The sequence below is a fragment of the Protomyctophum bolini genome (genome assembly GCF_963924005.1).
Source record: "Protomyctophum bolini genome assembly, chromosome: 8".
Classification (NCBI taxonomy): Eukaryota; Metazoa; Chordata; class Actinopteri; order Myctophiformes; family Myctophidae; genus Protomyctophum; species Protomyctophum bolini.
In genome coordinates this window covers 25,362,608-25,380,425 of record NC_137869.1, presented here as the reverse complement: position 1 = coordinate 25,380,425, position 17,818 = coordinate 25,362,608, and the positions used below count along the sequence as shown (strand labels likewise).

General features: G+C 44.6%; 2 protein-coding genes across 4 annotated transcripts in view; one reads left to right on the top strand and one right to left on the bottom strand.

Moving 5' to 3' along the window:
- prkaa2 (protein kinase, AMP-activated, alpha 2 catalytic subunit) overlaps positions 1-1,924 on the bottom strand; it is a 28,103-nt gene extending 26,179 nt beyond the window's left edge. For both annotated transcript variants that reach the window (XR_013964545.1, XM_080771114.1), the window contains exon 1: positions 1,694-1,924. Coding sequence is in view for 1 of the 2 variants with exons in the window: in XM_080771114.1 (XP_080627240.1) it covers positions 1,694-1,790 (97 nt within the window). In the remaining variant the exon portion in view is untranslated. The remainder of the gene's footprint in view (positions 1-1,693) is intronic.
- A 5,588-nt stretch (positions 1,925-7,512) lies between these two features.
- plpp3 (phospholipid phosphatase 3) overlaps positions 7,513-17,818 on the top strand; it is a 51,238-nt gene continuing 40,932 nt past the window's right edge. For both annotated transcript variants that reach the window (XM_080770335.1, XM_080770336.1), the window contains exon 1: positions 7,513-8,194. In XM_080770335.1, the coding sequence (XP_080626461.1) occupies positions 8,056-8,194 (139 nt within the window). In that variant the 5' untranslated portion in view covers positions 7,513-8,055. The remainder of the gene's footprint in view (positions 8,195-17,818) is intronic.

The following is a 17,818-nucleotide window of genomic DNA, read 5'->3' as shown; positions in this document are numbered from 1 at the left end:
TGATGGACTGACAGCCATATATGGTAGCGTGACGTGCCGCGTGACGTGTCACAAGGCGTGATGGACTGACAACCATATATGGTAGCGTGACGTGCCGCGTGACGTGTCACAAGGTGTGACGTGTCAAAAGGCGTGATGGACTGACAACCATATATGGTAGCGTGACGTGCCGCGTGACGTGTCAAAAGGCGTGATGGACTGACAGCCATATATGGTGGTGTGACGTGTCACAAGGTGTGACGTGTCACAAGGTGTGACGACTGAAGGCCATATACGGTGCCGTGACGGAACAACAGGTTTTCAAAGTAATTTGCGACCTCCAATCGCAATTATCATGTTGCGAAAGAAAATAATGCTAAGATGAAGAAAAACATTAAGGTTGTTTGTTATGTAGTATAATTATGGACAATCAAAATCTGTTGGAAATGTTTTATTTTGATGGGGTGTCATAATCGACAAACAATGTTGATATGGCACACTGACTATAAAGAAAATAAAAACATGGCACTTGGCACACAAAAAGCTGACCCCTGGTGTAAACCGTTGCTGGCCTCCTATTTCTGTCTTTGAGGGGAGTTTGGCCTAATGTAGCCTTGCTTCATGGTTGGAAGGGGCTGCCTGATTCATCTGGGAAGAGCCAGCTGGTGACCTCCTCGGGACATTAGTTAGTTGACACCGTGTCTGCCTGCCACATTTTAGTGACATCAACAACGTTGCTATCAAATAGCCTTGGAATTTAACTCTGTCGTGATGATAATGATGGCATGTTATGTCAATATGTATCAAATATCATGGCTAGTTTAACCTGATTGTAGTGTAGAGGCTCTAGCCTACACTCACTGTCACTGTACACAACCAACCTGTACAGTAGAGGCTACAGTAGCCCAGAAACATGACTGCCATGATAATTATCATGACTCTCGTATGAATACGAGAGTCATGAACCATGGCTAAGGCTACAGAATCCTTAGGCAGCAACAACCATCGCGAGAAAGAAGAAGCCCCCCATAGTGGCTGAGTGGTGTTAAAATTCCACAAGGTCACGCAGACATAATGAAAACTGTAAACTGAGAAGCTTAGAATAGAGAGCAGAACACGGGCATTCAACACTACGCAAACTTTACGGCCCCCTGGCATTGTGCCTGGTCGTCCCCCAGTCTGTAGACGGCATATTATTTACTACCAGGTGATAAGATAGAGCAATCAGACCATTTATTATAGCATTATCAAGAATATCTCGAGATAACATTATGCTATGGCGGTGGGTTTAGGGTTTGTTTACTCTTCAAAATGCCCATTGCTGCTGGACATTACAGTCCTAGAAAGCAAATAAATAATAATGATAATAGTACAAGCCAGTGGGTCTAATTGCAGGCTATCTAATACAATTGCTCGCAGTGTCGCTGAGCGACAAACATTAGGGCTTTGGTGAAATAATTTGCCTTTGAAGCCGTGCTATTCTCGAAACCCCTTAACGTCACGATTCATTCTGTCGCTAATGGCTACGGATGTACAGCTACGCAAACTGCGCACATCGACCCCACCGGTAACTTCAACCACTGCTCGGTAAAAAGAAAAAAGGTAAATTTCCTCTGGGAAATACACAGCGTGCACACACACACAACCCCACGCACACACGTTTGGGTTCCGCACGGCCGCGGCGTGACAAAGAAAGGAACAACAGTGACTCAACTCTTTACTTTGCCGAACGTTCCGACTCCCAGCGTGTCTCCGAGGATGTAGTGTCCGATTTTTACCCTGCCTTCGTGCTTTGGCTGCCGCTCTGCCATCTTCTCCGTTACCGACAGCTCTGTCTGAGGCGAGGCTGGGCTTCCTCCTCGCCTCGGTGTGGTGGGCGGGTGTGTGTGTGGGTGCTGGGTCGGTGGGTGTGTGTCATGTGTGACTGTGTGTTTTGGGTGCTGCTGGCCTGGGTGGGTGGGTGCTTAATACTCTATGGTGCTGCCTGCCTAGGGCTGCACCGGGAGGCGGGGCCGTGAATTCCCACACTCACTCACTCAGCCATCCAACCTAAGCCCTGAAACATGACTGTCATGTCGTGAGTCGTGTGAGCCCGGAGCCGTGGCTAAAAACTTAACCCAGCCCATCGGAGGCTTGAGAAAATAATCTCCGTGGAATGGAATGAATCCAGCAGGCAGGCTGCAGGCAGGGCAGGGGTCGGGGGATTAATAAAGTATATCTCTCAACTCATAATCAGACAATAGTGTTGTGTTTATTTTTATTTTATTGGATTGTTAATAGGCTATGTGTTTTCAGACATTTAACCACTAAAACCCCCAATTAGTAGACTTGACCTTTTACTCATAGGCCTACTTGTTCTGCTCTTTTTTCACTCCCTGACATTTTTGGCTAAAGTTCTCATCAGAATAGGGATATGCTATAGGTTAAATTGGTTAATGTAAAAAAAAATTATCAAGTTCCTATCAATCACACAAAGTTTTGTCTGACCCCCTGTACTAACTGAGGACCCCCTGTCCCCTAGGGTCCCGGGCCCCCTGTTGAAGACCTCTATGGGATGGGATGCTAGAAACATCCTGTCATCATTATCAAGCATTTTGGAAACATTGTTGGCAGGCAAATGCTTTGGCCGGGCTCATTTAAGCCGAAAATCAGATGTGTCCGATCTACTCTCTGTTGTTGTGCCAAAAATATTTAAACAAAAATATGTTGCCTGTCAACAACAACCCAAAAGGGCATGGGTGGCATCTTGATGGGTGGTCTGGGCATAGCTATGGTACACATATTGGACTCAAGTCATGTGGCAGCCACGTCTATGGACTTTTAATGTTTGCTTTAAGCAGCCCCCTTCCCCCAGCCAAGTCTATGGCAGCCAAGTCTATGGTGTAGAGTAGATTGCAATATTTAAGTATCCCCCACACACGTCATGTGGCAGCCACAGTGGGCACCCCTCACTTCACATGAGTGTGATTTTTATATTAATTGTGGATAATATACCGGTATGCTACACATTACTGTAAGTGTGAAGTAAATTTGTTATTTCATTTTCAAACCGTAGCCTTTCTCTCTGTGTTGTTATTTAGCCTTCCAGAGGCTCATTTGGGGGGGGGGGTGGCTGTGTGACTGACGGCGCTCGCAGCTCACCTCTCCGTTCTCCCATATAGTTAAAGTATAAGTAAAAATCACACCTGTGTGAACTGAGTGGTGCAACCCCCCTGTCCCCCCCCCCCCTCCTCTCTCTCTCTCTCTCTCTCTCTCTCTCTCTCATTAGCAGGCAACAGTGCAGCACTAATACTATCTCTCTCTCTCTCTCTCTCTGTTTCTGGCACAACAGAACAGCGCCCCTACTGGTACTCTATAGTCATAGGTAGAACATAGACATTGCTGTTCCTTGGAGTGGTTGCACCACTCAAAAACACAGTCACACACACACACACACAATGCTGTGCGTGTCAGTGCTGCAGTTGAGAGGAAAGAAGGTGAGAAATGCATGGCATGCTGTTGATATTTTATGGGGGTGGTTGCCCAGGGGGGTTGCCCAGAGCGCCAGTTGGCCCAGCCCCGTCCCTGAGTATTCGACAAGTTGTTTGGCTTTGCTCTTTGTCATGCCAGCTATTGTTAGGCTACGTGGTCAGTTTATGTAGGCTACATGGCCCAGGCTTCCAAATATCAGTATAGTGAATAAACATCGGTACCAAAGATTTGTTATGATTCAAAGTAATGGTTGGTACTTGGAATGTTTATCTTAAAATGACTGGTCCATGTACAAATCAAATACACAGACCACCTCCAGAATCAGGACCTGCTTATGACTGTGACTGATGTCAACAAACAAAAACAACATAAGATGTATTTGAGATGTTAGCAAAGACATCACATCATGCACAACTAACCCAATCTGGTAGCACTCTTGAAGGTTTATACATTGCTGCACTGGATGGCATACATTTTTAACTGCATCAGACACTGGGTCAACAATGCGGTCGTGGCAACTGGCAAGCAATATACAAATTTGTGTTATGTGTGCAAATGGATTCTTGGTGTTCAGAATCATGGTGGTAGTACACACACACACACACACACACACACACACACACACACACACGCACGCACACACACACACACACACACACGCACGCACGCACACACACACACACACACACACACACACACACATTTATACTCCTGACTACGTGACTAGTGATGAAATTGTAAGTAGACTAAGACAAAGAAGTCTAAATAGCATACAGGTCAGGCAATACCTCCCTTTGCTCAGTATATTTCTTGAAAATGGTAGGGTAACTAGTACTACTGATAACAAAGATATCTGACTATAAAATGTATTAGACCAAGTTGGAGGCCATGCCCCTGATGTCAAAAGGTATGTTGTTAATACCTGTTTATTAAACTCACACCACATCAGATCAACATATGGAATGTCAGAACAGGTCAGCTCCCATATATGGAGATCTAAGGGTGGCAGCGGGGGCATGCAGTGTCTTGAGTGTACAGGGTTTGATGTAGCCTCGGTCCCAGGCTTACGTATCTGTGAAAAGAAAAGCCTGGTCACAACCTAAGGCAGAGAAGCTATCGGCGGTTGTATCCTCCGGAACAGCCGTCAAATGTATTTCCCCCGGATACGATATTTTCCCGACCAATCACAACACTTGTTTCTTTCGCGGAGAATGTAAACTGATTTGTAAAGCATCAACTATTTCACTTCCACTCACGATTTGAATTGATTGATTGATTGATTCATTGATTGATTGATTGAATACTTTATTAACAGTTTGAAAAAAAGAGCACATAGGAAAGTACAGTTCAATACATGGTCTACTAAGAGGATTTAAATCCAAGAAAGCCTATAGGGCTCAAAAATATTTAGGGGAAGAAAATACAAACAACTGTTGGAGATATATCATACCTCCCTGGCTCATCTTTTCACAAGAAGCAGTCTTTCTTGACTAATTACTAGTACTAAACACAATATGTTACTGGCCCCTATGAAAAATGGCTATAGGTCTACATTAAAACTGTGAAACACTGACCTCTGCTGGCAATGTGAGAAGCAAGTTATTAAGTGCTTAAAGTGGTACGTGTTACACCCTCCTGGCTGCATCTTGGAAATAGGTCAACAAATTAGTTCATCATGGTGTCATCTGGCTATTAACTACTGGTTATAGAACTGATTTAAGACAATGTATGGCGGCAACCTGTTCATACTTTTAAGACTGGATAAGAACTGTAGCTGTGTCGCAAAGCAAGCATGTGGCACCTTCCTTGATTTGTCTATAAGGGAAATAATCAGCATGACGGTATAGTTACAGTAACATGGACATTGTAATATTTGGAATTCATAGCATGTCTATTTAGGTGATGTTTTAGCTTTGCTTTTCTTTCCGTTTCCCCCTTTTCCCCTTGTAATTATTTTTTCTAACCTTTTTTTTTATTAATGGTTAAGGCCTATGCCCTATGTATATATTGTCTATGGGGGAGGGAGGGAGGGAGTCTGTCAAAAAGAAGGGGTGGATATGTCCTTGAGATCCGTGAGATCTTATTAATGCTCATATCTTCTTGTGGTCATGGGAGGCTGACATTTGGCCATCTGTTGGCTGATACATTTTCTTCTGGGAGACATCCAGATTCAGTGATGGAAGAACAAATATTCTGTTACAAGCAGAACATATTCAATATGTAGGCTACGGTATACAAGTACAAAGGTATCAGCATCAACTTAAGGGGAATACCACTAATTTTCAACAAAAAAAACAACACTGTGTGGAAATAATAAAAAAGTCCCCCTATTCTGTGTTGCCTTGGAGGTCTGAAACGTGATCAGTAACATTATGAAGTACAGATGTCACTGAGGTGTAGGCCTACTTCATAAAAAACTTCATAGAAAACAGGCTGTCTTTCTTTATATGTGTGACTGAGGCCTAAGAAGTTTCCCATCTCTTTTGCACACACACACACACTCACACACACACACACACACACACACACACACACACACACACACACACACACACACACACACACACACACACACACACACACACACACACACACACACACACACACACACACACACTGTTGATGACATTAGGCATAATGTCTATCACGTGCTGTTTACATATAAAGTATTCGATCAATCCTCAATCGATGGAGAAAAACATACCGGTAATCATTTCCAACTCGGCAAATTGTGCTCTTTATTTGGCCCAATGTTATTATCGTCATTTCGACCACTAGATGGCAGTAATCACTAAGGGTTTGACTTTGCTTTTCCTGCATAATATTGCGGATAGCTCTTATATATGTCCTATATGAACTTAATTTCGACAAAGCTGGTGAATCATGTGGATGCATTGAATGCAGTGACTTACAGCAGTGTTTACATTGAATTCAGTTACTTTTTTCTCCAGATTTGTATTAATCATGCTGTGCTGCACAGCATGATTAATAAAAATCTGCACAGCCTGAGCATCTTTCCACTGTTGTTTTGTGGATATGTAAACGTTGAACACTAGTGTTTACATTTAATTCAGTGACTTACAGCAGTGTTTACATTTTTTGCATTTGCATTTAGCTTTTTCTTCTGTATTATTATCGGCTAGCCTATATTATTTCCTGTTTGTTTTAAATGAAGTTAGGGTTAGCAGATTTGAACATAGCCTATACAAAACATTGAAAATGTTGAAAAAATTAGGACTATTCAAGTAAGAACAACTTAGGTCATTATTATTATAATTGATATTGCTATATGCATTTTACTGTGTTGTTTTCTGAAAATTGCTCCTAAAGGGTATAACTTGAGCCTGGGGGCCCTTATATCGACATTGTTATTATTGTAGCAGCAAATGAATCAGTCATTTGTATTTAAATTCACAGTTTTGCAAAAGGTGTTTTGTTTTGGATGCTGGTGTCGAAACTCTCACTGTGTGGAACTCTCTTCTCTCAATTCATTTCCCTTCCCCCTTTACCCCTAACTGAATATGGGGGTTTTTTTTACACATAGAAGTGTATATTTGTACGTCTCTAAATGTTCTGATTAATTGAAAATGGTGGACCCTGGGCATAAGGTGCTTTATCATGGTGTCGTCCACACAGTAACAGATATCAATCAATCAATCCTCTAGCCTACTTCTTCTCCCTATATCCGTAGTTTATTGTAGGCTACTGAGATCATTGAGATGTACTGGGGTTTTGTTATTGCCATGCGCGTTTCTATTCTATTCTATTTTAAGCGTTTATGGCTTTAAACTCACGGTTCAGTCGTGACTCGTAAGCTTTACATGCTCCTGTCATTTGAAAGCGTTAACATGATAGATTGACGGATGAAAATAGATGGCATATGTGTTGCAGATTTGCAGAAAGCACGCTGTTTTTCGGGCAGCAGTCCAAAGTGCGCTCTATTGGCGAGCTCCCCTGTGGTGCGCCTGTCGTGCCCGCGCGCGACCGCTAGGCGCGCCTCGCTCCTGCTCCTCGTTGCCCCCTCGCACCCTCGGCCTCAGAGAGAAAGTTTTCCACGGAGGGATGGAGGTGATTACCCTCCACTAGCAGAGAGGGAAGAGGAGGGCTGAAGCTGCTGAGAGAGGGGACTTGAAGAGAGAAAGGGGGAGGAGGAGAGAGAGGAAGGATTGATATAACAAGAGCGGCTCTCAGCGCGAAGCGCTATTTCTCACCCTCCAAGCCTTTGAGTCTGAAAGTAACGAGTCTGAACGGGAGCTGGGCTTTCCATTCATTTTTGTTGCTCAGACAACTTAAAAAAAAACCAGCGACGTAGGGGTGAACATTTATTTTTAACGATTGTCCAATACAGCCGAGTTTATTTAATTTCTCTTCTGAAAGTTTAAAATACGAACGGGGGACATCTGATCGCATCGCTGGGCTGCGCGGCTGATCTGCAACTTTTTACGAGACCTCCGAGTTTTGGGAAGTTTAGTTTCCCATTAGAATTGCATGACATTTCTGCAGCTGACCGGTTTACCATTACTGGACTGACAATAAGAGAGTTTCTTTTACCTAAGTGCACCGGCGTGGGATTTTAAAACCTAACAAAAAGAGGGGAGTTCTCAAATGCAAAAGTATACGTATGAGAAAGCCATGGCTCAAGAGACAAGGAACGGAGGAACCTCTACCTTAAACAACAACAATGGTATTGACAACAGCAAGAGGAAACTGCTAATAGGTCTAGATATCTTCTGCCTACTTCTTGGTGAGTTATTTTCCCCCTTTTTCTTTTTCGAACATAAATGAATGTATATCAATGTAAACAATAATTTGACTGTATGCCTTATGATTGATTACACACACATTCACAAAGCCATCATCATTCACGACCATTCATATTTGACACCAAACACAAGAAGAGATCAACACAGTTCAGTTGGAACCCGCGCTTTCTTAATTATTGGTAATTATTGCTGCTTATCATTTGAAAACGATGACTATTGCCTTGTTATCAGTGGCGACAGAACACAGGGCTGTCTTATCAGACAGTAGGCTACAACACACACCGCCCCGTGCATGCCTGGAAAGCAGCGCAGGACAAAAAATTTACTAAAGCCTCAGTAAATTACAGTAAATATACATTATAGTTGCGTGCTGGTATGTGAGCTTGTAGATCTGCTATTTAGGACTACTGCAACACCAGTGTGAAACTACAGTAGGCTACAAATCAGGCTTAAACCGAATGTTTCACGGTTGTCACTCATGGTTTGGCAACAACACTGTTTATAGTATAAACAGTGTCATTGCCAAACCATGACTGACACTGTCATATGATGGAATATTCCAAAACAATTCAAGTAGGCCTAAAGATTTTTATTTTTACGTGTCATAACTATAAAACAAGTAGGCCTAGAGATAATATAAAAACAAGCAAAGCAATTAAGCAACGTAGAATCTTGCTTGTAGCCTATCCGTGATCAATATATTGATCATTTTAAAGTCCATTTGATCATCACAGTTTGGCCCTGCGTTTGCTGTCCAGTGTGTGCCTGCCTGGGGCTTCAACGTTTTGAAGCGCTGCATAAAACCTGCCCGTTTTACTGCCCTTTAAATAGCCTGTGACCCCCCTCAGGTGCACCCATAACCCTGTTCCTATGCCTCGGGTGCAGCCATAATAACCTACCCCTGTCCATCTGCCCCTGTACCACCCCCGAGATGCAATGCCTTTCCAGTTAGAGCTGTCCATACAATCCCGGACAGAAAGATGAAGCATGCCTGCAGAGAGAACTGAAATCTAAAACAAGAGATTGGCCGATGTGATTACATTTTAAACATGCTGCTCAACAGTGATTCTTATTTACATTCACCATATAGGACTTAGCCTACTTTCTCCCGTATAGACAAACCGACTCTTTGTGACATGTATTGTGTGTCCTCGCAACTTGTTATTCTATGGGTGTTCATCCAGTGTGTGTGTGTGTGTGTGTGTGTGTGTGTGTGTGTGTGCGTGCATGCTTTTGTGTGTGTGTTTATGTGTGGCTTTGAAAGCTGATTTTCTTTTGGCTGTTGTCACTGTAGCCCAGTACTCAGTCAGTTCCCAGCAGTGCCAGCAGGCCCCTCTTCTCTTTTCATTTCCTCTCTCTCTCTCTCTCTCTCTCTCTCTCTCTCTCTCTCTCTCTCTCTCTCTTCTGAGAGGGATTAAGGGAGTCAACTCAAGCCCAACTTCTACACATTTCTCTTCCAGAACCTCATATAGCAAAGCCTCGGCCAGCTGCCCCTGATCACTCCACATCGAATCACCTCTCTTCTTTCTCTCTCACTCACCCACCATCTCTCTCTCTCTCTCTCTCTCTCTCTCTCTCTCTCTCTCTCTCTCTCTCTCTCTCTCTCTCTCTCTCTATATCGAGGGAAGCAGGGGGGGGAATGCATGGAATAATTGCTTAAGCATGTGTTGTAGCAAGGGAATGCGTCTCCACTCAAAGAGAGAGAGAGAGGCAGGTAGAAAGGGAGAGAGAAAAATAAAGCGGACCAGTGGCTGACCAGGCTTAAGGGGGAGCAGGTGGGAGCCACTCTTAACAACAGCCTTGAAAAACGTGAAACATTTGGTCATTAATGTAGTATGTGAGAAACAACTCACAGTAGAATGCCTGGACCCTAAACATCGAAGAGTGTTAACGTGCAGACTCGAGACTAAAGAATCTGATTTGGTAGGTTGATCAGATCACATCTCAAAACAAAAACAACCAAAAAGTGACATTTTTTCCCTCAAGACCAGTGGTTCTCAAAGTGGGGTCCTGCAGGGTCTCCCAGGGTTCCTTGGGGGGGGGGTTCCTTGATTCCGCATGTGTACACTGTCAGAGTTAAGGGGGGTCCTTCAAATGTAAAAAGTTTGAGAAACACATATCCAAGACATTACAAATGTTGAAGCCTGACCGTTTGGTTGGTCCATTGATGCAGTGCGGTGCAGTCACAGCAGATTGCTGCTGGCAGACAGACACACAGGCCCCAATTTTCCAGTGGGGGTTTATATTGGTTTGCCTATTAAAGGAACCTCAGACACAGATACACTGTTTCATCTGTAGCCATATAAACGTACGCAAGGCTTTGAGTCCATGTGCAGCCAATTTCCTGTGTAAACCGACTTCCTTCACACTATACCAAAGCTGCGGGCTTTGGGTCTTCTTTTTGTGCCGTAATAGAGGACACACATGCACGCACACAACGAATATGTATGAGCTCCAGTGTTTCCAGAATTTTGGAGAGAATCAAGCAACCAGGTCTATGAAAAGTTATTGAAAACAAGCCCAAAAGAAGCGACTATAGGCCACATGAATGATGAACGTTAATTTCTAGATGGAGAGTCCGTGAAAATGTTTGAGAACCACTGGCTTAAACAACATTTAGGAAGGAACTCCAAATAAGCAGCTACACACACTTCAGTTGCTACCCGCAACTGACACACACATGCACGGATTGCACGCGAGTGTGTGTGTGTGTGAGTGCCACTTGTGCATGCGCACACACAAAACAGTCACACAAGGATTCCCCCCTTTGTTATGCTAAACGTGGACTGGCTGATTGGTTGGCCTGCTTTGGCGGTGGGTGGATGTAGGGAGTTGTGGGGAGAGGGAGGGTGGTGAGAAAGACAAGCAGGAAGAAAAAGGGGGAGTTATCAGGGGGTCCAGAATGGGGGGAACGAGGAGGAATGCGGGTGTGTGTGGACTGTGGAGGACAGGGAAGCATGCAGGTTTTTCAAAGGGTCCTGTCCCCCATGTGTGTGTGTGTGTGTGTGTGTGTGTGTGTGTGTGTGTGTGTGTGTGTGTGTGTGTGTGTGTGTGTGTGTGTGTGTGTGTGTGTGTCAGGAACGAAAGAGTGAGAGAGATACATACAGTGCCCAATAGAACAAGGTCATTAATAAATATTGCATTACCTTTTATCAATTATGTTTAGGTACAGACACTCTGGCAGGCCATCTGCCAGCTGGTGTCAGTCAGACACACACACACACACACACACACACACACACACACACACACACACACACACACACACACACACACACGGGTTATTGACACTCTTTTGTATGCCTGTCTGCCTTCCAGGCACACAAGTTCATGCTCTCAGAGAGACCCTTGGGTGATGCTAATGACTCTATGCACAGGGGCCATCTGAGACCACTGTAATAATCACACACACGCACGCATACACACACACACACACACACACACACACACACACACACACACACACACACACACACACACACACACACACACACACACACACACAATATATACGACACGATCCCTGCGTCTTTGTGCTTCTGATCCCCAACCACTGATATTAACTGTTATTAAAATCCTAATTTACCTGTGTGAGTGTACAAATTAGCCCTGCATTCACAGAGTTAAGTTCAGGATTTTGCAGTGCACTAAATGAAAGCTAATGGTGCATTAAAACACAATATTTGCTATTTGTCATGCAAAGAAGTATACAAAGCTTCACAGTAAAGTGGTTAAACCAGTGGGTCGTCATTACACTTTTATGAGTTTGGCAGATGCACATATGCAGCATCTGCTCATTTCGACTTGGCCACGCTCCCGAATGTTACTGAGTAGCGGTGGGATGATTTAGCGACATAGTAAAAAGCACGCACAAACACCATAAATATACAAACTAGACCACAGGCTTGGGAGTATCATACTTTTCTCCTATATATGACCTATCACACACTCTATATACATTGCATCATGCATTGTCCCATGGCTTCCCATCATCAACTTATAACCCCATATGTTGTTGAGCTGTTTTCTCTCTACATTAAAGCGGCACTATGTAACCTTTTTTTAATGAATAAAATATATTCTTGTCTTGTTCTGTATGGTAGCATATGTTAATACAATATAACATATACAATTGGGGTGGTTGTATTTGGTCCCTCCATGCTCTTCTATTGAGACATTTAGATTGTGTCAAAGGTCATGTCTCACCTAGCCTCGGAAACCCAGACGTTTTTATTTCCAGGGAGAAAAGAAAAGTCTGGAGCCGAGTCCACTTCAATTCGGCATAGTAGTGCAAACGTCGCTCCCTCTCTGCTGATATATTGATCGTCTGCACCTTTGTTAAATTCACGCACACACGCACACACACACACACACACACACACACACACACACACACACACACACACACACTCCTCTCTCTCTCTGTCGCTCTATTAGTCTCAAGTCCTGCAGCTGCATCTAGTTTCTGCCGGGAGCTGCCTATGCCATAGAAAGCATAGGGAAGTTCCAGTCTATGTCTTACGGTACCTAGACACAGAATCTGACACAAAGTTTGACCGGGCGATCAAGATTGAATTTATCCCCTGAGCAAGCTCAATTAAACATCACTTGTGCAGGTCAGGAAGCCAGGTTCAAATCTGTGGTAAAATAGGAAAGTTACAGACCGGTAGTCCATCTATCCATCTTCAACCGCCTATCCGTAGTCAGGTCGCGGGGGCAACAGCTCCACCATAGTGTTCCAGACGTCCCACTCCAGAGCAACATTTGTGACTTCCTCCTGGAGGATCCAGAGACGTTCCAAGGCCAGTGAGTCGATGTGATTCCTCCAACTGGGCCTTGGTCTGCCCCGGGGTCTCCTCCCAGTGGGACGTGCCTCGAGGACCTCCCTAGGGAGACGCCCGAGAGTCATCCTAACCAGATGCCCGAACCATCTAAGCTGGCTCCTTTCCAGGCAAAAAAGCAGCGACTCTACTCAGAGTCTCTCTCGTGTGACTGAACTTAGTTCTCACCCTATATCTAAGGGAGACGCCAGCCACCCGTCGAAGAAAACTAATTTCAGCCGCTTGTATTCCTTGACCTTATTCTTTCGGTCATGACCCACACTACAGACCGGTAGTACAGCTTTAAATCTGAAAACAGCAGACCGAGAACCTCACAGCGCGTTCGTTGAGCCTGTTGATCTGCTAGCTTCTGCAAATGGTCTTTCCCAGAATTCGGATGCTGGGGTTTAAGTGGTTAATGAGCGGTTGCTGACTGTGGGAGAGAGACACAATGGCGAGGCGCCAGTTTATGACATTTTTCAGGAAAGACTACTTTCTAAAAGTAGCCCTCACCTAAACTCTGATTATGTTTTACACAATGGGGGCTAGAGATTATATGTGTGTGTGTGTGTGTGTGTGTGTGTGTGTGTGTGTGTGTGTGTGTGTGTGTGTGTGTGCGTGCGTGTGCGTCCTCTCGTGTGCATGGGCACAGGCGTACATTAGTAAAGTGCACGACGAGAGGCAACATGAGAGACAGGACTACATGGGTTTGGATGACGTTCAAGGATTGGAGCCCCCAGGGTTCCTCTTGCAGTGCAGAATCTCAGGCTGTCCCAAGACTACTGTGTGTCCTTTGACTTTTAGTACTTTGAAAAAAACAAGAGGCATTCCAAAAGCCCTGCCTGCGTGTTGTTATAGTAGCTAATCGCTCTATATTAGGTATCGTTGTCGGGTAGAATTCTCTTATCTCCATATTCTAACATTTTGTGTTTCTTCGTAAATGAACGGCCTATTGATCATACTGCAGCGCCACGTGAAAGCATCAAAAGTAGGAGATCTGCAAGCTGTTTGACCTTGTAGATCTGCTACTTTTGCTATTGTCTTAATATTTTTTTAATCTGAAAAAGTAACAGTTTTGTTAGCCGACAGAGACGGTATATGCGGTGGCCTATTTGATATTGGAGCCTAAAGACGAGGGTGTGCGGTTCGCTTATGAATACCTCAAGAACCGAGTCAGAGGGAGAAACAGACTCAGGCTCCAAGGGAACTAGAAGAAAGCCAATTTCCATCATCATCTGATATTCCTGAGGCTGCCTATCTGGGCTCCCATCTGTCCTAGCAGGCAGTCAGGTGTTTGGTGATGTGAGTTTCCATGGAAGGGGGAGGGAGCGAGGTCCCTCTGTTAACCTTCATTATCCCATAGGAATTGGCTTCATAACAGACCCTATAGAATTAACCCTATATGGTTTGAGCCTCCTGCTCGGCTCGGCCCCCTCCATTAGCTCCTATAGTATTACAGCGGTCCATCAGGCGGGCCCTCATTAAAGCTGGTAAGGTTTAACCTCTGCCTCCCCGGCAGCCACCAGCCACTTCAACCCTGAGCCGCTCTGCAAATATTTTCAGAGAATTGCTCAAATTCTTCATCTGGCTGCAGCAGTGCTGCTACTCTGCTTCTTGATGTGACATCTGGCACAATTTTCTAAGTGAGTGAACGAGCGGGGCATGGTGAGCGTCTGTGTGTGTGTGTGTGTGTGTGTGTGTGTGTGTGTGTAGGGGAGCTCAGGAAAGGGTGGGAAGCGGAAAGGTAGTGTCGGTCGGACATAGGTGTGGTTGTGAAATGAAATCCTGGACGTTTCTTTTTATTTTTTTGCCGTACAGCCCATTTCCATTCTACCCTCCGCCCCCCTTAACCCCCTTCCTCCCCCTCCCTCTGCTCCCTCGATCACTTTAAACTAAAGACAGGGTATAGGCCGTGTCCGAAAATAGCACATCTACAAGACCACAGCGCCTTGCACCGCGACTTGTTGTGATCTTGTAGATCTGGTATTATCGGTGTGTGGTAACATAGTGACTAAGAAAAGGGGGGGAAAAAGAAAGAAATTGGACACATCTGCATGCAGACTTCACATCTTAGTTCCAAAACACGAGCGTTTTGGAAAATACCTGCTTCTCAGAAAGCACAACTTCCTAAAAATCTCCAGGGAAGTGCATGGCGCTTATTGCACACTGGATGACTATAATCTAACTTAACTGTGGGTTTCGAGGCTCCAGCACATGAACCTAAACACCACCGCGTGTCCAAAAGCACTGACCCTAATCTTGAAGACAAAAACACCCACAAGGGGTTCTAATTCAGTGTGGCTGAAAGAAGGGATGTTTCAGCAACAATTCACTGGACTCTCGGACACAAGGAAGCTGTAAATAGTCTATATACAATGAATGGACCCCAATAGGTCTATTTGGATCAATTTGTGCACTCTTCTCAGTGGCTGAGTGGCTACATTTTTCACAAAAGATATGTTTCTCAAGTAACCAATTTGTGCTTCCTTTAGCCACCCTACTATCCATGCTGTTTGGCTCTTGTTGTTGGCTATAGATTTGTAATGTTAACAGGAATGAACAAAGACACACATGTGTTGATTGCATTTAAAGAGAAATCTAGTAAGTATCAAATCAATCAAAACTTAATTTACAGTATATAGCTCATTTCATACCACATAAAATGTGCTCCACAGCAAAACGTATTTGTAATAATACCTATATTCTAACTGTACTCTTCCGTTCAGAAGGTCGTGTGTCAGGCACAGTACACAACATCCATCTCCTGACAGTAAGTTACCTCAGCTAAACTTGCTGTGTAGAAGGTCAACATTTAGGGTTTGCTTACATCACCACTCTGTTATCACAGGGCTAGAGGGCGATGGCCTATAGCAGGGCTGTGGTCACTGTGCGTGCGTGTGTGCGTGCGTGTGTGTGAGTGTGTGTGGAAGCTGAGGTGTCCCTCCCAGCAGAAGAGGCGTTCTGCTGTTATTATGTAATGAGATAAAGATCACTGGATGTTCACGGAAGCAGCAGAGGCTTTGGCCAAAGGGCAGCCAGCCCTCTTTACAAGAGTTATGTGCTTGTTAGTTTAGCGGTGTGGTCGCGCACGTGTGTGTGTATGCGAGCGTGTGTATGCGCGTGTGTGGTTCATCACTCAGACATACGGCTTGGCTCTGAGGCTGCTGGCATGATGGCTAAATGACAAAAACGCTGGGGTATTTGTGTGAGGGTTTATGATTAGAGGTGTGTGTGTGTGTGTGTGTGTGTGTGTGTGCGTGTGTGTGTGTGCGTGTGTGTGTGTGTGTGTGTGTGTGTGTGTGTGCGCGCGTGTGTGTGTGTGTGTGTGTGTGTGTGTGTGTGTGTGTGTGTGCTCGTGCGGTCGTGCATGCGTGCGTGCCCACGTGCATGTGTGTGTGAGCGTGCGTGTGTGTAGGAGACCCATGTGGTTTATGAGGGAGCGGGAGTGCCCAGAGCTGTCATTAGATGGGCGCTATGGCCTGAAGATGTGTGTGTGTGTGTGTGTGTGTGTGTGTGTGTGTGTGTGTGTGTGTGTGTGTGTGTGTGTGCGCACGTGCGGGTGCATGCATGCTAAGCATCCGTGCATGTGTGGATAGCATGTGTGAGCCGTCTGCGGCCGGATTTGAAACGTGTGTGAGTGTTATACAGTATGTGCGGTTTACCCGTGTGCATGCGGTAGCCTTCAGGTTGACTGATGGCGTCTGTGTGCGTGCGTGTTTGCGTGCATGCGTGTGTCACATGTGTGCTGGTATACAAACCAGACTCATTCATCTGTCTCTCTCTTTACTACAGTTTCTTTCTGTCACTGACACAAAGACTGAACATACAAAAGGCCCCACAACAGTCTAGTTTACCGTTGGGCAACAACCGCTGTGGTGAAGCTATAAGCTAGTCTCTGTCTCCCTTTCCTCCCTTCCTGTCTGTCTCTCGCCCGTTGATTACGACCCCTCTCAGGTAAACACACACACGCACACGTCCAAACTGCTCATTTAGATAATGTGTATGACTGGGCTGAACCTCTCCAACATAAACTATTATTAGCAAGCAGTAGCTGCATGTGTTACAGCCTGTGTTTGTGTTTCAGTGGGAGGTGCAAATGAGCATCGTTTAAGGAACGTCTGCGTGTGGGCACGGAGGTGCTTTGATAAAAATAAAAATAAAACTTCATCATTATGCCTATAGTCATTCTTTCCGTCTTCTCTCAACCCGTCACCCCATCATTTTCAAAAACCCAGCAGGTGACCGCAATGAATCGACCCAAGCCTTCACAATGGTTCCTTTAGTTATTTGTTGTAAATGCACAGTACATTGGAAGGACAACAGAATGAATGAAAAAGATTACAAAACAAACCATCTTAAATTATAAGGTGCGTCGAGTACATAAATAAAGTACATGTACAAAATAGCAACATGTGTGAGAGTCTGTTCCTAAAATAAAATGAAGTCCATTGTGGCATGAAGTAAAACTGTACTACTTTTGAACCCATTTTAGCAAAAAAACCCTGAACAACACTGGCAGTCTTCTGTCATCAAACTAGACTTGTGGCTTTTGTAAGTGAGACGTGCCAACTGCCAAACTCTGGTCCCTTTCATGATCGATTGAAGTGTAAAAATGTCAGCATGTTATCTTCTGCTGGCTTTAGTTGTGTTCGTATGAGGTGTGAACCGTGTGATAACGTACTCACACTGTCTGGTCACTATAAGCACTCTCTCAGAAAGGCGTGAGGATATTCACCATTGTCCCGACAACGGGAATTACCACAACAAAACGGTCTTGAATGTTTT